Source organism: Mustela putorius, unplaced genomic scaffold (assembly GCF_011764305.1).
Source record: "Mustela putorius furo isolate JIRA1106 unplaced genomic scaffold, ASM1176430v1.1 tig00003845_pilon_pilon_pilon, whole genome shotgun sequence".
In the NCBI taxonomy this organism is placed as follows: domain Eukaryota; kingdom Metazoa; phylum Chordata; class Mammalia; order Carnivora; family Mustelidae; genus Mustela; species Mustela putorius.
In genome coordinates, this window is record NW_025421998.1 from 35,395,903 (window position 1) to 35,421,797 (window position 25,895).

General features: G+C 35.9%; 1 protein-coding gene across 3 annotated transcripts in view; it reads left to right on the forward strand.

The window, feature by feature from the left end:
* The window catches only part of ANKIB1 (ankyrin repeat and IBR domain containing 1), a 153,397-nt gene that overhangs the window by 43,077 nt on the left and 84,425 nt on the right, over positions 1–25,895 (forward strand). For all 3 annotated transcript variants that reach the window (XM_004776445.3, XM_004776450.3, XM_004776448.3), the window contains exons 2-3: positions 11,691–11,969; positions 24,088–24,388. In XM_004776445.3, the coding sequence (XP_004776502.1) occupies positions 11,782–11,969; positions 24,088–24,388 (489 nt within the window). In that variant the 5' untranslated portion in view covers positions 11,691–11,781. The remainder of the gene's footprint in view (positions 1–11,690; positions 11,970–24,087; positions 24,389–25,895) is intronic.

The following is a 25,895-nucleotide window of genomic DNA, read 5'->3' on the forward strand; positions in this document are numbered from 1 at the left end:
TGCCAAGATTCTAGGTCTTTCTAGCTTTCTAGTTTAAAAGCTCTTTCAGCACCCCTTTGTATTTAATCAGTCTGTCAGAGCAAACAGGATATATATATAAGACCAAATTACACTGGCCAAGTTTAAAGTCAAAATAACTATCATATTGATACCATATAATAATCCTATAATTTCGGAAGTGGGAAATATCATTAAGAACTGTGATGATCTGAGATTAAGTTGAAAGCTGAAGCCAAACTTAGGGCAGGAATCTAAGGGCCCCATCCTACCTAGCTATTCAGCTTTACCTCAACTTAGTTCCTTATGCAAATCCCCAACTCATTGTTTTTAAGAACACTTTTATGGTATAGCCTTACATATGCATTTCCTAAGAATTTGACTATAATCTGTCATTTGTAGGAAGCCACTAAAGATTTTACAGAAGGTATATCCAAAAGACTACCACTACCCCTTCACCTGCATTCTTCCATGTTCACATCCTAAACCTAAATCACTGAAGCTAACTCTGCACCTTAGGCTCTAGAAGAGACATGCCTTTTTCCTTATTCCTCTCTAAAAGAAATGTTAACATCATGGAATTTTTAGGGATATAGTTGGGCCTCTAGGGTTTGTACATTTTGGTACAAAGTGGCAGGAATGTAATGAATTCAGATAGCAAGTCTTAACCTTTTCCCCCCTCTTTCTCTGTCTCTTTTCACCATCAGAGAAATCGAGGCCAGAGGGGCCAATGGACCTTGTGATTTACACATGGCATAGCTAAATACTCTAGGTTAAGAGAATGGATAAATTAGTAGTAAGTAGCATTGATTTTTCTTAGACGTGTCCTTCCTACCCATTTTCTAGTGAGGAATGGTTCTTCAAGGATTTGGGAATTTAAGATGTTGTTCCTATTTTATTACTTCTGTTATTTTATTCTGTTGGATAATAAATATCCAAGACTGCTCTGTTTCTATACTCTAAAGCTTTCAGGAAATACTATTCAAAATAGACCTATAATACAAATACTTTTTATCATGTCAATTTGTACCATCCTGGTCTATGAAACCGTAATTTTTTAAAGACTTTATTTATTTATTTGTCAGTGAGAGAGATCACAGAGGGAGATGCAGGCTCCCCGCTGAGCAGGGGCCCTAATGTGGGGCTCTATCCCAGGACCCTTGGATCACGGCCTGAGCAGAAGGCAGACACTTAACCAACTGAGCCACCCAGGCATCCTGAAACTATAATTTGTTAACTGGATTACCCTAGTGTCCTCCTTATAGGTCATTCTCCCTATTTTTGTCTGTGCCTTCCTAAGGTTTGTTCTAAACCCAAAAGCTAGAATTTTTTTTTCACCTTTTTATTTTGAAGTAGTTATAGATTTAAAGAAAAGTTGCAAAAATAAGACAGAGAAGGGTGCCTGGGTGGCTCAGTAGGTTAAGTGTTCATCTCTAGAATTTAGCTCATGTCATGATCTCAGGGTCCTGGGATCCAGCTCAGCACTGTGCTCCCCACTCAGCAGGGAGTCTTCTTGTCTCCCTCTCCCTCTGCTTGCTCTGTCCTCTCAGATAAATAAATCTTAAAAAAAAAAAAAGTAGGACCTAGATAGAATTCGTGCCTCCCCTTAACCCAGCTTGCCCTAATGTAAACATCTTGCCATGCTGCAGTTATCAAAATTAAGAGATTAACATTGGTATGATATTGGTTAAACTACATACTTTATTTGGTTTCCACGAGTTTTCTGTTTATGACTTTGTTTTCTGTTCTAAAATTCAATCTCAGATCCCATGTGGCATTTAGTTCTCACATTTCCTTAGTCTTACCTAATCTATGAACAGTTGTACAGTCCCTTCTTGTCTTTCATGGCCTTGACACTTTTTTGAAAAGTACTGGCCAGTTATTTTGTAGAATGTCGCTCAATTTGAGTTTATCTGGTACTGTCACATATTTAAGTGGGTGTTATGTGTCTTTTCATAAGAATACTACAGAAGTAAAGTGCTTTTTTTTTTTAGTGTGCTAAATTAGGGAAAATGATGTCAATATGTTATTGGTGGTGTTAATCACTTGGTGAAAGTGGTATTCCCCATATTTCTTCATTGTAAAGTTGCCACTTTTCACTTTGTGATTATTCAGTATCTCCCCTGAGATATTTATGTACTGTATACAAATAATCCTATTTTTCCTTAAACTTTCACTAACTAAAAAATCAGCCTACCCATTATAATAGAGTAAGAAAAAGAAAAGGCATTTATATGTTAAAGGAAGAAATAAAACTGCCTCTATTCATGGGCCTACTTTAGACAATCCCAGAATATCTACCCAAAAACTTCTAGAATAAGTGAATTTAGCAAATTCATAGTTTACAAGGTCTAATATATGAATTCAGTTGTATTTCTATATACTGGAAATGAACAGTAGGAACTTAAAATTTTGTATAGTACTATTTATATTAGTAGCACCCCTCGAAAATAAATACTTAATCTAACAAAATATATATGCCTGATGATACATGATACAACCAACATACAAAACACTGACTAAAAAAATTAGTCAAAGTAGACATAAGTAAATTGACAGAAATACCATGTGCATGGATTGGAACACTCAGTATTGTTAAAGATGTCAGTTCTTCAAGTAATCAAGATAATACAGTATTGCTAAAAGAATAGATACACAGGGGCACCTGGGTGGCTTAGTGGGTTAAGCCTCTGCCTTCAGCTCAGGTCATGATCTCAGGGTCCTGGGATCCAGCCCCGCATCAGACTCTCTGCTCAGCGGGGAGCCTGCTCCCCCACCCCCGCCTGCCTCTCTGCCTACTTGGTATCTCTCTCTCTCTCTGTGTCAAGCAAATAAATAAAATCTTTAAAAAAAAAAAAAAGAAAAGAAAGAAAGAAAGAATAGATCCACAGAGGGGCATCTGGGTGGCTCAGTGGGTTGGCCTCTGCCTTCAGCTCAGGGTCCTGGGATTGAGCCCTGCATCAGGCTCTCTGCTCAGCAAGGAGCCTGCTTCCCCCACCTCTCTTCTGCCTGCCTCTCTGCCTATTTGTGATCTCTATCAAATAAATAAATAAAATCTTAAAAAAAAAAAAAGAATAGACACAGAAAAATGAAACAGAATAGAGTCCAGAATTGGATGCACACAAGTATAGTCAGCTGTTTGTTTGTTTTTTTAATTGAGGTATTGTTGATATACAGTATTATATTAGTTTCACCAGTCTATTGTCTATATCTATGAGCTTAGTGGTTTTTGTTTGGTTGGTTGATTTTGAAGATTTCACATATAAGTGAAATCATACAGTATCTTTCTTTGTCTGACTTTTTTTTTTTTTTAAGATTTTATTTATTTATTTGACAGAGAGAGATCACAAGTAGGCAGAGAGGCAGGCAGAGAGAGAGAGGAGGAAGCAGGCTCCCTGCTGAGCAGAGAGCCCGACATGGGACTCGATCCCAGGACCCTGAGATCATGACCTGAACCGAAGGCAGTGTCTTAACCCACTAAGCCACCCAGGCGCCCCTCTTTGTCTGACTTATTCAACTGAGCATAATGCCCTCTAGTTCCAACCATTTGTCACCAATGGCAAGATTTCTTTTTTTTTTTTTTTAAGATTTCATTTATTTATTTGACAGAGATCACAAGTAGGCAGAGAGGCAGGCAAAAGAGAGGTGGGGGAAGCAGGCTCCTTGCTGAGCAGAGAGCCTGATGCAGGGTTCAATCCCAGGACCCTGGGATCATGATCTGAGCTGAAGGCAGAGGCTTTAACCCCCTGGGCCTTCCAGGTGCCCCAAGATTTCATTTTTTATATGACTAAATAATATTCTGTTATAGATATATAGATAGATGCACATTTTCTTTATGTATTCATCCATTGTTGGACACTTAGATTGTTTCCATATTTTGGGTATTGTAAATAGTGCATGGGGGTGCATGTATGTTTTCAAGTTAATGATTTTGTTTTCTTTTGGGTAAACACCTAGAATTTCTGGATCTTATGGTAGTTCTATTTTTAATTTTTGGAGGAGCCACCATAGTGATTTCTCTAGTGACTACATCAATATACATTTCCACCAGTAGTGTACAGGGGCTTCCTTTTCTTCACATCCTCACCAACACTTGGTATTTCTTCTCTTTTTCATAATAGCCATTCTAACAGATAGGAGATGATGTCTCTTTATGGCTTTTATTTGCATTTCCCTGATGATTAGTGATGGTGACCATCTTTTCATGCACCTGTTGGCCTTGTATCTGAATGTCTTTGGAAAAATATCTAGATTCTCTGTCCATCTTTTAATTGGATTTTTTTTGTTATTGAGTTGACTGAATTCTTTATATATTTTGTATATTAGCCCCTTATCAGGTAAATGATTTGCAAATATTTTCTTCCATTATGTAGGTTGCCTTTTCATTTTATTGATGATTTCCTTTGCTGTGTAGAAGCTGTTAGGTTTGATATTAATGCCTCTTGTTTATTATTGCTTTTGGTGTCTTTGCCATAAAAAACATTGTTGAAAGTGATGTCAAGGAGTGCCACCTGTTTTCTTCTAGGAGTTTTGTGGTTTTCAGGTTTTACATTCATGTCTGTAATTCATTTTCAGTTAATTTTTTGTGTATAGTGTAAAATAGTGATCTAGTCTTATTCTTTTGCATGTGGCTGTCCATTGTTCCCAGCACCATTTATTAAAGAGACTGTATTTTCAGGATGATATATTCTTGGGTTCTTTGTCATAAATTAATTGACCATATTTGCATGGGTTTATTTCCTGGGCTCTCTATTCTGTTCCATTGATCTGTGTGTCTGTTTTTAATGTCCATTCCATACTGTTCTGGATTATGTAGCTTTGTAATATAGCTTGAAATCAAGAAGTATGATGCCTCCAATTTTGTTCTTTTTTCTCAAGATGGCTTTAGCTATTTTGGGTCTTTTGTGGTTCCATACAAAGTTTAGGATTCTTCTGTTTCTGTGAAAAATGCCATTGGAATTTTTATAGGGATTGTTCTGAATCTGTAGATTACTTTGGGTCATACAGATATTTTAACAATATTAGTTCTTCTGATCCATGAGCATAGAATGTCTTTCCATTTATTTCCATCTTCAGTTTCTTTCATCAGTGTCTTATATATTTCAGTGTATAGATCTTTCACCTCCTTGGTTAAATTTATGTCTAGGTATTTTATTCTTTTTGATGTAGTTGTGAATGGAATTGCTCTCTTAATTTCTCTTTCTGATAGTTCAGTATAGTTTATAGAAAGAGAACAGATTTTTATATATTGATTTTGTATCCTGCTGTTTTACTGAATTCATTTATTTGAATAGTTTTTGGCAAAGTCTTCAGGGTTTTCTATATAAAGTATATCATCTGCAAATATGGTGACAGTTTTACTCCTTTTTAAAAAATTTGGGTCTTTGGGGTACCTGAGTGGCTCAGTGGGTTAAAGCCTCTGCTTTCAGCTCAGGTCATGATCCCAGGGTCCTGGGATCGAGCCCCGCATTGGGCTCTCTGCTCGGCGGGGAGCCTGCTTCCCTTCCTCTCTCTCTGCCTGCCTCTGCCTACTTGTGATCTCTCTCTGTCAAATAAATAAAATCTTTAAAAAAAAAAATTGGGTCTTTTATATTTTTTCTTACCTAATTGCTTTGGCTAGGGCTTCCAAAATTATGCTGAATAAAAGTGGCCAAGAGTGTACATTCTTGTCTTTTTCCTGAATCTAGAGGGAAAGGTTTCATCTTTTCATTACTGAGTATGATTGTAGCTGTAGACATTTCATGTATGGCCTTGTGTTGAGGTATGTTCTCTCTCTACCCACTTTGTTAGTTTCTGTCATGACCAGATGTTGAATTTTATCACATACTTTTTTTGCATCTATTGGGATGATCATATGATTTTTATCTTTAATTTTGTTTATGTGGTGTATCACTTTGATTGGCAGATGTTGAACCACCATTGCATCTCTGGAATAAATCCCATTTGATTGTGGTATCTGATCCTTTTAATCTATTGTTGAATTCACTTTGCTACTCAGTTGGTTTTTGGTAAAGGTACAAAAGCAATTCAGTGGAGAAAGGACACTTTTTTTAATAAATGGGGCTGGAACTATTGGATGTCTGTCCATAAAACATAATGAACCATGAGAGACTACTAAAAAACAATCTGAGGGTTTTGAAGGGGTGGGGGGTGGGAGGTTGGGGGAACCAGGTGGTGGGTATTAGAGAGGGCACGTATTGCATGGAGCACTGTGTGTGGTGCAAAAACAATGAATACTGTTACGCTGAAAAAATAAATTAATTGAAAAAAACATAATGAACCTCAATCCATACTTCAACCTTATATAGAAATTAATTCACAATGGATCATGGACTTAAATGGGGAACCTAAAACTAAAAAAAACTTCCAAGAGAATATATATGAGAAAAGCCCTGTGATATGAGTTAGGCAGAGTTTTACATATGACTCCAAAAGCCCAGCCCATAAAAGGAAAACAAATGGTAAATTTTACTTCATCAAAATTTAAGACTTTTGGCCTGTGAACACTGTTAAGAGACTGAAAAGAGAAGACTTTATAGACTGGAAGAAATATTTCAAATCACGTTTCTAACATAGAACTTTTTTTTATAGAATATATAAGGAACTCAAAATCAATAGTAATCCATCTTAAGAATTGTCAGAAGATCTAAACAGACGTTTTAGATATATAATCAAGATACACTCATGGTACATAAGCATATCAAAGCATGATCCATATTGTTAATCATTAGGAAAATGGATATTAAAACCGTTATGTGATACCACAATACATCCATTAGGATGGCTACCAAAAGAACAAAAAGGGGGGGGAAACTCCCCCCAAACTGATAATTCCAAATGCTAACTGAGATACAGAGCAACTGTAACATGGCCAATAGGAATGAGTTGGTACATCTGCTCTGGAAAACGGTTCCGTGGTTTCTTATGAAGTTAAACAACTCACTTACCACATTCCCCAGTATTTCCATTCTTGGATATTTGCCCAGGAGAAATTAAAGCATACATTCACATAAAACTTGTATGTAAATGTTATGATAGCTTTATTAACAATTTTCAAAAACTGGAAACAACCAACATGTCCTTTAATATGTGAAAAATCAATGGTACATCCATGCAGTGGAATGCTACTCAGCAACAAAAATGCATGAACTATTGATTCATAAACTGTGAATGCATTTTTCTAAAATTGCTAAATCCTGAGAAAGATATAGTTCCAAACCTGTAATCACTCCTTGTTACACACAGAATAAAATCAAAGCCTTACAGTGCTTTTCTCTTTACCCCCACCAGAATATAAATTCCATAGGTGCAATGATATTTATGTTTGTTCTTTGTATTTGTTGACTGAAGAAAGTAGATATTAATACTGCTGGTTTACAGATGAGGAAACATATGAAAAATTAAGTTGCTTGAATTTGAGCACAAGTCTTTCCAACTCCTACACTTCTCCTTGCCATCACACTGCTTGCCATTACCTTTGGCTTAGCGTAGTTTCAAAACTAACCCATGGTCCTCAAGTCTGACCTGCATGTTATAATCAGCTAGGAGGTTTTTAAAATTCTCTTCTGGCCTTTTGGTCCTTAGGTGAAATCACCTCTCCAGGTGATTCTGATGCATAGTGACAAATGAAAATAATTACAGATTAATATGTTTGTTGAATTAGTGAATGAACGGACTTGATAGCTTAATATATGACTTTCCCACATGGTTTTTGTCTGCTATTGTATATTGACTTTTCCTGGCTTTTTTCCTTCTATCCTTATTTCTTTTTTCTTTTTTACCTTATGCTTTGAAAGTTCTCTTAGAGTCTGTTTTTAAACTATCCTCTCCTCTTCTCTAAGTATTAATGCAGTAACAATTAGAACATTTCTGTAGATGTAAAGAGTTCTGGAATCAATCTTCTTCCTTGGTACATCTCTCTGATTTCAACCTAAAGTGGAGTGGTCTTGGGACTTACTGTTTGATGAATTTTTACTTGTTTCTCTTCTAAAGAGACGTTTAGTTGTAGATTACAATTGTTATTCTTATCAATGGGGCAAACAGTTGCAGAGGGATGAATTAGAAGTAGATGATCAATGTGTGTGATGGGTTTTCTTCTAGGTAGATGAAGAGTGGGAACCAATTATTTCATTTAGATAAACAACTTCAATTCATAATTATGACTTTAAAAATAATTTACTTTTGTGGAGACAGGGAAGCTAAGAGCAAGTTATTTCTGAAAAACTTTATATTCTATAAAAGGTTTCTGGGAGTAGTTTATTAATTTAGGTACACTTGAAGTTTTGTTGCAGATTATTAACCTGTGGAAAGGGAAGTAAGTTGAAAGAACGATTTAAAGCAAGTGTTATAGAGCCCTTCACAATTAAAAGTTAATCAGAAATTAAGGAAAGCTTTCTAGAGTCCATTGATAAGCTATATTTTTCTTACTTTTTTCATTAAATAACTTATTGAGTGCTGTATTTTACCACTGAAAGATGATGAAATTTTGCCTAGATTTTCCTATAAAACTTAAAGGCCCTAAATAAGGAATTATTTTCACCTCTTTGATAATCCTTCACCTGTCTTATGAAGCTCTCAATACTTAGTTTTATTTTAAAATTAAGGAAATAGGGGCACCTGGGTGGCTCAGTGGGTTAAAGCCTCTGCCTTCAGCTCAGGTCATGATCTCAGTGTCCTGGGATCGAGCGCCACATCGGGCTCTCTGCTCAGCCCGCAGCCTTCTTCCCCCTCTCTCTCTGCCTGCCTCTGCCTACTTGCGATCTCTCTCTCTATCAAATAAATAAATAAAATCTTAAAAAAAATTTGAGGAAATAGTACTTAAGAGTTTCATTCAAACAAAGAGAGAACAGTCACTTCAGGTTATACTAACTGTGGCTATGAAAAAGTTAAAGGACACATCTGGCAAATTTCTAGGTAAAACTTGTGAGAATAATCTGAGGGAATGGAGTTATGACTTTAAAATGATGCATTTCCTGCTGACTTTCAGGCTTATTAAACTCAAATTTTAAAAGTGAAGCAGACTTGAAAATAACGGAGAACCACAAAAAGGTTTCTAGATGCCATTATGCTTTTCACCATGAGTGACAGTAATGTTTAATGCACATTTAGAGCATTATTGATTTTTTAAGAGATTTTATTTATTTATTATTTGTGAGAGAGAGAGAGAGCGCACAAGAACACAAACAGGGGGAGACCAATGCAGACTTGGTCCCAGGGTCCTGGAATTATGACCTGAGCCAAAGGCAGACACTTACCTAACTGAGCTACCCAGGCGCCCCAGAGTGTTACTGATTTTTTTTAAAGTATCTTGTTATTTTCAATAAATACCCCAAGATATCATTAATTTCTTCCTTTTTTTTTTTTTTTTTTACATTTTGGATACAATTTACTTTTCTTACACAACATTTGCTAAAGTACAATGCAAATCAAAGAAAATGTGTTATTAATCTGATCCAAAACTCCAAAAATGTTTTATCATTTGAGTTGCAATCAAACAGGGAAGAATCATAAAACCAAACAACTATAAGTTTTCAAATTCTTAGGAAAGACCCTTTAGAATTTACATGATTTGGTTTATACTTGGTTATAGATTGAAATATACAATAAACTGAATGGAGTTTTCATTAAGAATAACAAATCCTTAAAATACTTAATGCAGTTCTACAGAACGCAGATTATTTCACTGAGAATAAACAAATGACTCCTAGATCCTTTGGAAAACAAAAGGAAAAAAATCTAGGGTGTCCCTGCAAAATCCCCAAAGTGTCTTTGGTATACTATGATAAGTGTAAGTGTCAGAGGGAAGGATTTTCTTCTCTCATTCTAGATGAAATGATGAAGGAATAGTACTCAAAGATTGAGCAACCATCTGAAAAATTAAATAAAAAATTTTAAATTATGTAGTGATCCAATTTATATGTATACATACTTATACTGTATATATGATGTATAAAACAAATTATTTATATACATTATAAATAGGGTGGTTATTTGTCAAAATGATAACTATGATTATCTTCCAGTTATCTTTTGTCTTTCTTTACTCATTCATCTATGTGTACGTATTGCATATTTAAAATAAAAATGTCAGTAGCAAAGAGCCGTTAAAAAAAGACTGAAATGCTGACCTCATTAAGTATAGATGTGGGCCAGAAAATACTGTTCTTGTAAGTCAGTAGTTAGCACCTGTCTCTAAAATAGATTTAGCAGATGTCTTTCCCTGCCTGTTCACCTTTATCTCCATACTCAGATATAACCATTTGCCTGGAGGGAGTTACAAGGGTTTTATATAGTGGTGTGTGCACATTGAAATCACCCAAGTTGCTGAAATACCAGTGCCCTTGTGCCACTCCCTGGAAACGGATTTAATTACTCTGGAGTGTAGCTTGGCTAATGGGACTCTTTGAAGTTCTCCAGGTTAATCAGTGTACAGCCAAGGAAGGATGAGAAACTCTGTTTTATAGGAAATTAAAAAAAAAAAAAAAACAACTCATTTGTTTTTCAGCCTGTTTTCTGTATTCTGTTGAAACTGTTACTACCCTGTATAAAACTTGTGTTGAAAAAGTATATATTATTTTCAACTGTTTTCTTAAATAAGCTATGTTTTAATGTCCAGCCTGCTGTTGAGTTATTTAGGTATCATGATGGACTGTTGTATTCTGCCTCTATCTTTTCCTCCCTCCTGTCTGTCTTCCATGCTGTCCACATGGTTAATTTTCGGAAGCATAAAATTATTCTGTCACTGCCATGCATAAAATCCTTTAATTATCTATTCTTTACAGATTAAAGTATAAGTTTCTAAGTGGCCCCAACATATTTTCAGTTTTATCTTCTGTTATTTCAAAACTAGAGAACCTGAGCTCCATGTGTACTGACCATTTCTTGAATAGTCCTTTTATTTCATAACTGCCTTCACATATGCTATTTCCTTTATCACTAATTTCTTTTTTTTAAAGATTTTATTTATTTATTTGACAGACAGAAAGATCACAAGTAGGCAGAGAGGCAGGCAGAGAGAGAGGGGGAAGCAGGCTCTCTGCTCATGCGGGGCTCGATCCCAGGACCCTGAGATCATGACCTGAGCCGAAAGCAGAGGCTTAATCCACTGAGCTACCCAGGCGCCCCTGTCACTAATTTCGATCATAGTTCAAGAGTAGATTCAGAAACATTTATTGGAATGGAGTGAAAGTAGCCTTTATTATTGAGCATACTTGCCAAGGATTGTGGGGTTTTTTTAAACTGTAACTTAACACCTATTCTGAAGTTCATATGTGAGCAAAATTTCCTACATTTTTCATGCCCCCAAATTGGCTGAGTCTATTTTGTACATAATTTATGCAGAGATTTGAGTGTATTCAACCATAAAATTAAGTCGTTATTTCCTGCCAATGTGAAAAGGAAAATTGAAGGGTTCATATATGCAGATAAGTTTCATAGTACAATGTGCTGCCTGTGAAACCTTAACAGTTTCTGTGTGGGTAAATGTTAATTTAACAAGAAGTTGATTTGGGCAGTGTTGAAAATTTGAGGTATTTTTTCTATTAAGATAAATTTGGTAAAATGTAATTTACTTTGCTCCCTTACATATGCTTCCTAGGTTTTTTTAGTGTTCCTAATTGTGTTATTATTTATTTAGGATACTGCTTTGTAACTTATGTTTTACAATCTAATTTGATAATATTTTTTCCCATTAGAATGTGAAACATGTTGCAGAAACATTCAAGAAGTGGCTGAAGGGGAAAGGAAAAAAGTGCCACAGCCTATCAGAAAAAAACAAAAGAAAACATGGGAAATACAACCACCAAATTCCGTAAAGCACTCATCAATGGTGATGAAAACCTGGCCTGCCAAATTTATGAAAACAACCCTCAGCTGAAAGAATCCCTTGATCCAAATACATCTTATGGGGAGCCCTACCAGCACAATACTCCATTACACTATGCTGCTAGACACGGAATGAATAGAATACTAGGGTAAGTATTACTGGAAACCAATTAATGATAAATTAGTGAAAGGAAGAAAATCCTTGATTTTGGGGAAAAAAAACCACATGCATATGTGCATGTTATATTGTAGTGAATCAAACTTTTTTTTTTTTTAAGGTTTATTTATTTATTTTAGAGAGAGTTCAAGGGGCAGGGGTTATTTAGGGTGCTCATAGAGAAACTCAAGCAGACTCTGCCTATTGCCAAACCCAACATGGGACTCGGTCTCACAACCTGAGATCACAACGTGAGCCAAAACCAAGACTCAGATGCTTACCCGACTTTGCCACCCAGGTGCCCCAGTGAATTATTCAGTATGTTTCTTTTTTTTCTATGATGCCTAAATCAGACCAAAAGTTTTAATAGGTTGGATCACATATTCTTGTGGCTATAAATACATTTTGATCCTCAATATGTTTCATAGTATGATATCTTGATAAGTTTAGTGTTTAATTTATAACATTTGAATTTGAGGGAAGTACTTATCAGCTATCCAAATATTGTAGGAAATGGTACTTACAGCAAAATTTTCAGTTCTGGTTAGCTAGTTAAACTTGAAAAAACAGATGTATTTACCTTATCTAGTCATGATTTTTAGTTTCCTTTCTTTTAATGGGCTTTAGTTACTTGAAAAGGCTTCAAAAAGCAGAACATTTCCTTAAAATTGAAAATACTGAGAAGACTTAAAATCTCTCCAGCAAGAAAGCATTAGTTGATGGCAAACATGCTTATATGAAGATTCTTACCTCATTACATGAGAATTAAATTTTATATTTGCTACCTTATAAAATGAGAGAAGCAGAAGATAGTAGTTCTATAACAGATTTAGGGTTTTAAGCAGTAGATTATGCAGCTCTAACAGTCTGATGCTGAAAGAGAAAGGGACACTTCTTTACTTATTACATAGTGAAATAAAATTGATAAAGTAGTATGCAAATCTCTTTAGAACTTGATAAAATTTGGCCCTTTTTTGTATTTCTTTTAATATAAATTGTCCAAATCAAGCTGCTCCTTTTGGTTTCCTTGAAACATGTATGTGTGCTCTGTTTGCTTTGTGCATGTTGCTCTCCCTGCCAGGAGTCCCCTCCCCCACTCCTCTGAGCTTTCTCTTTATCTGTCTTACCCTTCCTTCAAGGCCCTGAGCAGGATTTATCTGTCTCCTTAGCCAGTACCAACCCAAAGGAACCTCAGTCTTTTCTTTTTTAACTTCTGTGGCTTTTTTTGTTTGTATGTATTACTTATTTGATATATACTACTATATCATTGTGCTTTATAATTTTGTATATCTTCTCTCTACCTAAATTACTACTTTTTAAAAATTGTACCTTCTTTGTACTTCTAGCATCTAGCATAATATCCTATACAAAGTAAATAAAAGTTTTATGAAATTGTCGCACAAGGAAATATTTTTGATGAGAATTTGTGAATGAGAAAAATTCCTTGAGTGAGTTTAAGTCGTCCAGACCCGTTATCAAGTAGGCATCTCTGCAACCTCTTAAAACTAAAGTCGGTATTTCTTGACTTAGTGGGTATTTCCATAACCTCTCCTTTTTGCATTTAATTTTTGTTTCCGTTTCTCTAAAGATACCTACTTCGAAGCCACCATCAATTCATCTTGTTTGAAATTTTATATTTTTGGTTTTTCCCTGTGTTAATGACACTAACATATTGTGCTGAGGCACAGTACATGAGCCATAATATGTTACATGAGTGCTTACTGTTTTCTCGGCAGTATTAACAGTGTCCATGTGCATTATCTCATTTAATCCTCATTAGAACTCTGTGAGGTAGTTTGCTGTCTGCATTGTAGAGGTGAGAAAACTGAAGCTCAGAAAATTAAGCAACTTGTCAGATCTCCAGCAGCTTACAAATGACAAATCTAATTGCCCAGGCAGACGACAGTAGACTTTAGGTTTTGTTACCACTGCGATAGCCTTGTATCTCTTTGGTCTGATAAACCTATGTGTCAGGCCTGCCTAAGCCACTTATTAGCAAGGTTAGTTATTTCATCACTCTGGGCTTAAGTTCCTTTATTTGTAAAATAGATATCTATTACATACAGTTTGTGGGGCAATTAATTAATGTGTTGTATGTCTATCATGCTGCCTAGGATACAGTATGTACTCAATAATGTTATTGCTTCTCATTTCTGTAACCCTAAATATATTCAGATAATCCTTGACTCACTCTTCTTTACCTAACCTGCTACTAATAGAAAGTTCACTAAGTTTTATCTCTAGAGTTCACGTCTTTCCATTCCGTTGCCCCAAGCTTAGCTCACCCTTATCAACCTGTCCTTCCAACGTGGAAAATATCTGATTCCTAAATGTTCTTTTCCCAAGTCTTTTCCTTTCATAATCTCATGTCCAGATTAATCTTGCTCAGTTATATCCTTTTTTTTTTTTAAGGATTTTATTTATTTATTTGACAGAGATCACAAGTAGGCAGAGAGAAAGAAGCAGGCTCCCTGCTGAGCAGAGAGCCCAATGCCGATGCCGATGCCGATGCCAATGCCAATGCCAGGCTCAATCCTAGGACCCTGGGATCATGACCTGAGCCTAAGGCAGAGGCTTTAACCCACTGAGCCACCCAGGCGCCCCCAAGTTATATCCTTTTTAATATTTTTTCTATCATGGCAAAACTGTAACAATACTCTTTTGGCTGTATTACTCTGTTTGACTTCTAAAGGTCCCTTGACCTTGCCCTCATTTTACCCAGCCAGCCTAATTTCTCATTACTTTCTTAACAAGGTTTTATCAGTGACACTTGTTGACTGACTTCCTTTGTGCTCTCCCACCTTTAGAAATGCCACCCCGTTAGCTTTTATTCCTGTTGCTCTTTGATTCTCAAATGTCTTCTTTCTTCTCTGATTCCCTCTCCTTTAAATCCTAACTTGGTTTCTGCCCTACAACTACTCTGACCTGCAGGGGTTTTTTTGTTTTCTGAATTCCTGCAACTTAGATTTTAAACCATCTTATTTTAAACCATCTTATTATTGTTAAACTCCTCTTCTCCACTCTATTGTAAAGATTGTAAATACAGTTTTAGACACATAGTAATGTTCTCAATAGATTAACTATTGAATACTTAAACCATTAAAACTTTTTGTTAAAGCTGAGTATCGTCAGTGAGATTACAGAACTGTTGATTTGTTTTAGCTTCCTAACATTGAACTACTATAATATTTAGTATCAAGTCTTATAATATGATTAATTAAAACTTGCTTGGAATACTAAAGTAAAATACAGTATTTTTTTTGAAAGATTTTATTTATTTATTTGACAGAGAGATCACAAGTAGGCAGAGAGGCAGGCAGAGAGACGCAGGGTCGGGGGGTTGGGGGGTAGGCAGGCTCCACACTGAGTAGAGAGCCTGATGTGGGGCTCAATCCCAGGATCTTGAAATGATGATCTGAGCTGAAGGCAGAGGCTTAACCCACTGAGCCACCCAGGCGCCCCTAACACAGTGATTCTTAAAGTATGTAGGAGGACTCTTAGATCCTGAGATGCTTTTAGGAGTTACACGAGGCCAAATCTATTTTTGTACTAATACTAAAGTATTATTTGCCTTTTTCACTGTGTTGACATTTGCAGTGAAAGTGCAAAATAAATGGGAAATAAAACTGCTGATGCCTGTAGATGAATTAAAACCTGGTACACAACCTTTGTAGTAATCGTTGTATTCATCACGGCTGGCCACTTGCAGTTTAAAAAAAAAAACCAGTTTCACTTAAAAATATCCTTGTTGAAGCAGTAAAAGTTACTTCTTTTACTTAAACTTACTGTTTTTAATTATTCTCCATCATTGAGTATAGTACGAAAAAAGTTGATTGGTTTGATTTCAGATTTTACATTGCAAGTAACACAAGAAATGGCCACTTGTTGAATTTTTGGTATAGTATCAAATATGAATATTCAGGCACTTTAGACTACTAATTTTAGAAAAGGTATTTTAGAATACTGGTCCTTTTTCTAACTATATAGAGGCTAGATTTTCCTTATATTCTTTGAACCAAAACGACACATCACAACAGATAGAATGCTATGAGAATTTGTCTTCTGTTAGCTAGACCTGAAAAGAAATTTATAAATGTGTAAAATAGTGCCATTCCTCTCACTTAATTTTTGTTTATAAGTATAGTTTTTTTTTCATTTTAATATGTCAAGATTATTTAATATATAATGGCTTTTTTCTGAATAAGTATCTTTAAATGTCTGTTTTAATTTTTAATATAAACATAAATATATATAACCCACATAAACAAAAGCTTTTAGGAAACTTAACTGATTGTTAAAGTGTAAGAAACCTGTGACCAAAAAATTTAAGAGCTGCTGATTTGGTCAATATTCTTGACTCTTCAAGGCAGGAATATATCTGTCTTTCTCTGTTATGTGGTTATCATTCTATTGAATAAGTAAAGACCTATAGAAAAGATGACATATATTCTCTTTAGTTACAAGTTTGAACTACTTTTATAATTTGGCCATGTGTATTTTACTTAACTTTATATGTTTCATTTCAGCCTAAAGTTTTTGTATATTTTCTTCTTTATTTCCTTTATTGTCTGGAGAGATCAGTGGCTCATAATTTCTTTAGTAAAGCCTTTACATCATATGCTAGAATCAGAAATTATTGTTCTCCTTTCCTAAGGTTAAGCAACTCTGATTTCCTTAATCTGATTTTTTTTTTGTTTTTTAAAAAATTTAGTTAAGAAAATCATAAATTATTAAATGTTTACTTGCTTTTTGAATTAAGAAATTACTCCCCCCATTTTAAAGATGTTACTTATTTATTTATTTGTTTGTTTGAGAGACAGAGAACAAATGAGAGCTGGGGAGGAGCAGAGGGAGAGGGAGAAGGGGAAGACTCCACTGTGAACAGGGAGCCCAAGGTGGAACTCCATCTCATGACCCTGAGATCACAACCTGAGGTGAAACCACGAGTCAGACGCTTAACCAACAGAACCATCCAGGTCCCCCAAGAAATTATTCTTTTTAACACTGTCATGTAGAATAAGGGTAAATAGCACGTATTCATCAGCATTAAATAAAATAGCAAGTCTGTTTTAATTATTTGTGTTTCAGATAGCTTCAGATATTTCACTGTATTTAACCTTGCTAGTCTTTCTAACAAAACTGGCCATTATTTTCTTACGATGCCTCATTTGATGTTAGGCACATGTCTACTGGCTTCAGTATAGTCCCTTGCTCACCTTGGCTAGATTACTAATACATGAAATATATGGATAGACACAGGTATATATATATACTTAGTCAATGACCTAGTGGCCATAGAGTAAAACCTCCATATGGAATAAGACCTTGATTTTATCACCATTTCCTTTAACTTTATAGTACCTATGACAAATAGGCATAACTTTCCTCTCTTGTTAGGCAGGATAATATGGTAAAAATAGTTTACAATTTAGCAGCTAGTTTGGGTCCTTATCTCTCAGAACCCAAATGTTTATTTACATTCTGTCACACCACAGTGCCTCCCTCATAAGAAACTAAATCCATATTCATAAATAGTTACTATTTAATGTAGCAAAAAGACTTAAATTTTGCAGTCATGGTGTCCTGGTTGGGATACGTTTTAGTTATATCTCGTGGAAAGTCATGTATAAAATGGGAATTACAGAGACACCTGAGTGGCTCAGTCAGTTAAGCATCTGCCTTTGGCTCAGGTCATGATCCCAGAGTCCTGGGGATCACATCCCACATTGGCCTCCTTGCTCGGCAGGGAGCCCACTTTTCCCTCTGCCTGCCATTCCCCCTGCTTGTGCTCACTCTCCCTCTCTCTCTGGCAAATAAATAATAAAATCTCTAAAAATAAATAAATAAAATGGGAATTATAGTACATATTCTTTAAATTTTATAGAGTAGCTTCTTTGCAAATAATATATAAAACCTTCATTAGAACATATGTTAATATCAAGCTTTGAGAAGTAATGGAGTTTCTAATTTTTGATTTCTGTGTTTTTTTAAAAGGTTTTATATATTTGCCAGAGATAGAGAGAGAGTGTACACACAAGCAGGCAGAGAGGCAGGCAGAGGCAGTGACAGAAGCAGGCTCCCTGCCGAGCAAGGAGCCCGATGCAGGACTTGATCCCAGGACCCTGGGATCATGACCTGAGCCGAAGGCAGCAGCTTAACCAACTGAGCCACCCAGGCATCCCTTGATTTCTATTTTTTACTCTTTCATTTTAGGAGTTATCAAGTTCTTTTAATGGGTTAAATGGATTGAAGTTCTCCTCTCCTCCCCTCCTTGCCTGCAGACTCCATAGGAGGTGGACTTAATTTGTTTTCTTCACAATATGCCCAAGTTTTAGAATAGTACTTGCCAAATAACAACTCCAGTACTTGTTGCATGAAAGCGAATATTTAAATGAAACTGAAGATATGTGTATGTATTAGTGACTGAGAGAATAAGAGTGTTAATGGCAAGAAATTGAGGCTCTGGCAGACTGTTATTTTGGAGGGAGCTCAGTTGAATAGGAGACAATAGTGGAATATGCAAGAGAAGGGGGCCTATAAAGGAGTTAGAATATGGTCTAGTGTTCAGATGAGAACTCAGACAGGGTGATAGAGCATTAATAATTATCACAGAAGTAATAATAGAAGCCCTTTAAGAGAATCATGATTCCACCAGCCAAGTATTCTGTTAATACTTTATGGTTTACAAAGTACCTTCATAGAAGCCATTGAAAGATAGGTAGATGGCTGTGAGAAGAGATTTGCTCTCTAAAAGGAGGGAATGTGTATGAAGAGGAAAATGGATTCAGAACTGAATTTTCTTCCAGTAAGGGGTTAGGAAGTGGAGCTGCTACCAATGGGTAAAGAGAAACTGTGTTAAAAAAAAAAAAAGAGAGAGAGAGAGAGAGAGATTTGAGAAGGTGTATACTTATGGAAACCAAGGTAATAGAAAAGTCAGGATATAAATGGATAGTCAGGGGCACCTGAGTGATTCAGTTGATTAAATGTCTGCCTTTGGCTCAGGTCATGATCCCAGAACCTGTGTCGGGCTCCCTGCTCAGTGAGCTTATCTCCCACTCCCTCTGCACCTCCCCTCTCCCCCACATCCCGATTGGTGGCTCACTCTATCAAAAATAAAATCTTAAAAAAAAAAAAAATGAATAGTCAACTATTTCAGGTTAAAAGCAAAAGTTAAGGATAGTGATGGTGAATTTAGCCATTAGGAAATTTCCTGGGGATGTAAAGAGTGCTATTTCAGTGCTGTGATAAACATGGAGTCATTTGAAAGTGGAGATTAAAGAAGAAATAGAGGTAACAGTGATAAAGAATCTAGAAAAACAAATGGCTCCTGAATGGGTTAGTAGGGTTGAATGAAAGGGATTTTTTTTTTCCAGGTTAATGTTTTTCTTATTCCACCTTTCTAATATTTATCTTTTGTTCCTATTCCAGAATTAACCTGTGCAAGTAGTAAAATACACTTCATAATTACTGACATTGTTACAGAGAGGGGTCTACCTAAAACTTACATATCAACTAGTTATTATTCCATTATGCATTCATGTACATTAAGGAAGACTCTACTTTTTATACTAAATAGGTGATAGCGGGGCACCTGGTGGCTTAGTGGGTTGAGCCTCTGCCTTCAGCTTAGGTCATGATCTCAGGTCCTGGGATTGAGCCCCTAATCGGGCTCTCTGCTCAGCAGGGAACCTGCTTATCCCTCTCTCTTTGCCTGCCTCTCTGCCTACTTGTGATCTCTGTCAAATAAATAAATAAAATCTTAAAAAAAAAAATAGGTGATAGAAAAGTAGTAATGTGAGTGAATAAAATTAGAATATCCACTTTTATAATATTAACACAGAGTATTTATGTAGTTGTGGTACTATGTCCAGTAAATTTAAGGATCTTTCCTGAGTAAATACATATAAAGAAGCTACTTTAATATTTTAACTTGAAGATAGTAAACTTTTTTGTTTGATTAATCAGAGTCTGGCAGTTTGGACAGTTACGCAAACTGTCAACTGCAAATTTGTCAACTGTCAAATCTGTCAACTGCAAAATTATCTATCTCTTCTCTGTATTGGGGAGGATCTGGAAATGTTTAATACGAAAAAGAGAGAGATCTCTCTGTATCAACTGACATTTGTCCAACTTGCATTGAATCCTGTGGTGTAAATGACCCGAGATCTTCTGAACAAACAGAAAGAGAAAAAATAATGTATCGGAAATGGGAACAGAAAGGGCTGGATAAAAGTGGTTTAAGCAGAATCTTACGGAATCTGAATTAATTTTAATAATTTCTTCTTAAATTAAATTTTTAAGAAAATAAAATTATTTTCTTAATTTAATGCCTCCTAGGAAAGGTTGTAATTTTGAACATGTTTTTAGAATATCATTTTAATTTTAGTTATCCACTACAATCCCACTATTAATTCAACCATTATAAATACATATTATCATCAGTTGTTGACATGGGCAAAATATTGTACGTAGGTTTTCCTTTTTTTTTTTTTAACTGTTAAGCCACAATATGGTCATATAAACAAACAAAACTGCCCATGTTACTGCTTCTTTTAAACAACTGTTAGAATTATTTTGTGTGCCCTTCTTGTTTAAGCTATAACATTCAAAGACTTTGTAATGACTTTATAATTATTTATACTTTGAACTATAATATTCATAGATAGACTTTGTAATAACTTTATAATTTTTTATTTTAAAATATACTATGATTTGTTTCCCATTTCTCCTATAAACCAGACATTTGACTGATTCCTTTTTTTTTTAAGATTTTATTTATTTATTTAATAGAGATTATAAGTAGTCAGAGAGGCAGGCAGGGAGAGAGAGGAGGAAGCAGGCTCCCCGCTGAGCAGAGAGCCCGATGTGGGGTTCGATCATAGGACCCTGGGATCATGACCTGAGCCAAAGGCAGAGGCTTAACCCACTGAGCCACCCAGGCGCCCCTGATTCCTAATTTTATTAAAGTAACCCTGGTCATTGTTCCTATAGATTTTTATTTTTTTAAAGACTTAATTATTTTAGAGAGTGTGTATACACGTGTGTGTGCAGAGTTGGGGGTCAGAGGGGGAGAAAATCTCCACCAGACTCCCTGCTGAAGGAGGGGCCCGACATGGGACTCAGACCCACAACCCTGGCTGGGACCATGACCTGAGCCAAAATCAAGAGTTGGACATTTAACCAACTGAGCCACCGAGGCACCTCACAATTTTTATTTCTTTTACATTATTTCCTTTAGTCTAAGTTCTCAGAAGTAGGTTTACATGGTCGAAGGAGATGAACCATCTATTAGTTGTTAATGAGCTATTTATTATGTAATTTTCCCAGTATCACATGAAGTGACAGAATTAGGATTAGAGCCCAACACTCTGTCCTAGATGCTATGTTCTTGATCAGTTCTTGATCTTACTACACTGCTGTCTTGAGAGATCTAGAGTGTTGTCTTAAGAGATCTCCAATGTTATGTCACCAATCTAGGTCAGAAGAATAATATACATTCAGTTCATCTGTCAAAGTTATAGCAAGAAATTGGTGTGTCTGACAGTATGGTGAGGATTTCAGAAAGAATGGGATATTAGACCTGCCTTAGTGGTAGACAGAAACAGATGTGTAAGAAAGTAACTATAATGCAGTGTAATGAGTTATATAATTCAGATGCTGTATGAAAACAAGGAAGTGACCAAACTGGAGGAAGGAACATAGTGTAAAGAGGCTTCTAAATAGGACTGGGTTTGTTTAGATAGTCTCCGTTAGTTTCTAGGAAGCCAAACAGCAGAGCAAGCAATGAAGAACCTACATGGGTACTGTGAGGATTAGAAGGCCATAAAGGCTATGTTGGACTGTAGAGAAAATATGTACAAGTGGGGCTTTCTGAGGAAATTTTACTGAAACTTGGGACCTGGGCTAACAGACAAGCTTTGGAAATTAAACTGTGACTGAATAAAGATTGAGAACTCCAGAGAGATTTACCTCCCAGGAGATAGATGTTTACATTTGAAGGAGGATGAGGAGTGGATAAGACCTGAGACCATGAAGATACTCCCTGTGTCGTAAAATTCAGATGCTAGTCTTTTCATCCCCTGAGAGATACACACAAGATCTTCCCTAGGATCTTTTGTTTACACTCAACGATAGGCTTTTCTACCCTGCCTCCAGACAGGAGGAGTCTGCTGTATAACCTTCCAGAATCTTATTTTCAGGGCTCCTTGCTATATTAACTTGTTATTACTGCTGTGACAAAGTACCACAAACTTAAAAACTTAACACAAATTTATTATATTAAAGCTCTAGAGATCAGAAGTCTGAAGTGTTCTGTTGGACTAACCTCAGGGTGTTAGCAGGGCTGCATTCCTTCTGGATGTTCTAGGGTAGAATCAATGCCTTCCTTCCTTTCCCAGCTTCTTAAAGCTGCCTACACTTTTTGGCTTGTGGGTCCTTCCTCCGTCTTTAAAAGAAACCATCTTAGCTTCCTACCATCTTCCAATCCCTCTTTGACTCTTGAGCCTCCTGTCTTCCTCTTGAAAGGGCTTGTGATTGCATTGGGTTCACTTGGTTAATCCAGGCTAATTTTCCATGTTAAGAACCTCAACTTAACCACACCACTAACGTCTTTTCACATGTCAGGTACAATATTCTTGGGTTCCAGGGATTAAGACATGGATCTTTTAGGGGTGGGGACCTTATTCAGCCTACCATACTCACCTATAGTGCAGACCCCACTACATATAGAGTAATGTCTGATCTGGCTTTAATTGCAATTTCCCAGTGGGAAGAATTGAGGTATGAGGAACTGACATAATTTATTACAAGTAATGGTAATTTATTTGTTCCTGCTCTGGCAACACCATGTCTACTTTCAGGACAGTTCAAATCAATGTAGTGCTAAAACCCTGATAGACTGTTTTTGAAGGGCTCTACTAGACTCCTGAATGATAAGAACAGGAAAAGTCCAGAGTTGTCTGGGATCTTCTGCCTTAGGACCTCCAACTTAACCTTTTTCTCATAAGAGCTTTCCAGGTTGGCTATCTCATTCAAATTGCAGAGTCCATTCTAGCATCTTTATTGTCAGTTTTTTCTGTCAGACCCATATGTTTAAGCTAAAACTAACCTAAAAGCAATCCAGATTTAACTAGGGGTTAGAGTTTGGCTCCGCTGCCTTCCCTTTGCTGTTCTGTACTTGGACATAAAATGCAAATGATACCAGCCCTCCACAGTAAATGTAGGCACTCATCTTCAGATACGGGAGTTATATTCCCATTTCATAATGTATTTGTGTGTTTTCTAGTATAGGCTGACTGTATTATAGCGGGTTTTGTTTTTTTTTTTTCCCAGTTCATTTTCCAGTATCTTATAGCCACTGAATTGGCTCAACTATTAGTCCTATGATCCTAGTTCAAGGATGTATTAGGGAGCTAAGCATAACTGTCAGATCTAGGTTTGGCATTAGTTAAGGGAGCTCACCTAAACCTATCATTGGTAAAGGCTACCCACTTGGAATTAAATCTTGCTCTTCTAGAACTGACCACAACTTACCCCCTCAAAAAGTATTATACTGTGTAAGTAGCACTGGCCAATGATTTTTAGAGAAAAATTTTTTCTAGATTTAAAAGTTAGTCCTAGCCTTATGCACTACTTTCTGTGCTTATATTGATTGTCACTGTCCTTATTAAGTAAAGATGTAACTAAGAAATAGGGCAGAACAATAAAGAAAAGAAAAGAAAAGTTGGTGTGGAATGTTTAATAATGTATACTCAGGCATTCATGTGAGTGACATATGAGTCTCATGCAGCCCTTCCTGTTCCTTTCCTCCCTCTGCCCCTTCCTTTTTCTTCACTTCTCCTTTGTTTTTCCTCCCTTTTCTTTTCTCTTCCATCCCCCTCTCTTATTAGCAAATACCATAAAGATACTCACCCTTCTTTCTCTTAGTATTTTGTTCTAGAATGGAGTTTTTAATAAGTGTAAGAATTAGTCATACAGCTTATTTTGAAAAAAGCTTCAGTAGACATTTTATTAACAGCTTAGAAGTGAGTGTATCTTTTAAATTTATCTTCTGTGTGTGTTCTTATTTCAAGACGAGACACTGGTTTTCATTTTTTTCTTTACCATTTTAGGACTTTTCTTTTTGGTAGAGATGGAAATCCAAATAAACGGAATGTGCACAATGAAACGTCTATGCATTTGTTATGTATGGGACCTCAAATTATGATATCTGAAGGTGCCCTTCATCCTCGCTTAGCACGGCCTGCAGAAGATGATTTCAGAAGAGCAGATTGTCTGCAGATGATCTTAAGGTGGAAAGGAGCAAAACTTGACCAAGGAGAATATGAGAGAGCAGCTATTGATGCCGTTGATAACAAAAAAAACACACCCCTGCACTATGCCGCTGCCTCAGGGATGAAAACCTGTGTTGAGGTAAAACTGTTTTTTAATATTCTACATTCTGTAAAATTTGTGTCTTGGTAACATGTAATAATCAGAGTTTTCTTTGCTTATCTTAACAGTTACTTTAGTTACTTCAGTCCTTTTTGTCTTCTTTACGGTTCTAAGAGAATCTGGATATCTTTTAAATAAAGTCATTCCGCTGTTTTAGGGAAAGATTCAAAATAAACCCATGAACAGTCCCCCTTGGGACTAAAATGGAGTCAAGAGCAATTAAAAATTAGCTAACATTCCTGAAGATCACAGTCATCAATTAAACACTTGTCACTTACAGTAAGGGTTTTGGTAGAGATAATGTTCTACTTTTTGGCTGATTTTTAGAAGCCAGTTTATACATGTTGGATATTGCAAATCTTAGCCATGGGACTTAGATTACCTAAAATTGATCAGCTCCCTAAGCAAGGGGTAAATATTAATGAATATATTTATTTTGGTCTTTTAAAAAAACTTTATAACTTAAAATGTTTTAAAAAGTTTTCTGTTTAGGGGTGCCTGGGTGGCTCAGTGGTTTAAGCCTCTGCCTTCGGCTAAGGTCATGATCTCAGGGTCCTGGGATCGAGCCCCACATCTGGCTCTCTGCTCAGCAGGGAGCCTGCTTCCCCCTCTCTACCTGCTTCTCTTCCTACTTGTGATCTCTCTCTCTGTCAAACAAATAAATAAAATCTTTAAAAAAAATTTTTTTCTGTTTAATCTGCATTAATATATTCCTGAATACTATATTGCACTTTAATTTTTCTACTTTTGGATTTCATATATAACAGCAGGCTTAGATAAAATCAGCCATGAAATACGGGATCATAACTAAGCTAGGAAATGCTTACTCTTCATGGTGTCATCACTACTCTACATAGAGTAGAATGGGTTTTTCTCAGCTACATTCATGTCAGTCTATACTTATTATAGAAGTTCTTTTATATAGATATATTAAAGTGTGAGTGGGGAGCATTATAGGTTCGATCATAGAGTATCTAAGTTACCAAACCTTAGACCTTTGATGGAAGAGCAGTGATCCTTATCAGATTAAAATATATACCTGAAAATTTAATACTTCTTTAATGTTACTCACATATATATTTTATACTTCTAAATAGACAAAGATATTAAAAATATAAATGTCTTTCATTTTCTTATGCATTTTAAAAGATTACAGCCTATTATATGATTTCTTTAGTGTATCTGAAGTGACAGTTCTTTTTACTTTAAAAATCCTTCTGATCTTATCTTTTGTTTATGCTATTAGTTATGATACTGGTTTATCTTTTAGAATCTTAGTCATTTTATCTCTTGGGGTTTTCTCACCTTTGCCCACTAGTAAGTTAGTGACAGTCATTATCTTGAAACTATTTTTATAAGCAGTGCTTTCTAACATTGATTTACAATGTGGTGGAAGGATGTCCTAGGATTGGTGGGGTGGGGGGTAGGTGTGCACCTATCAGTAGAATTCCTGAGACTTTTTACACAAATCTTTTTTTTTCCCCAG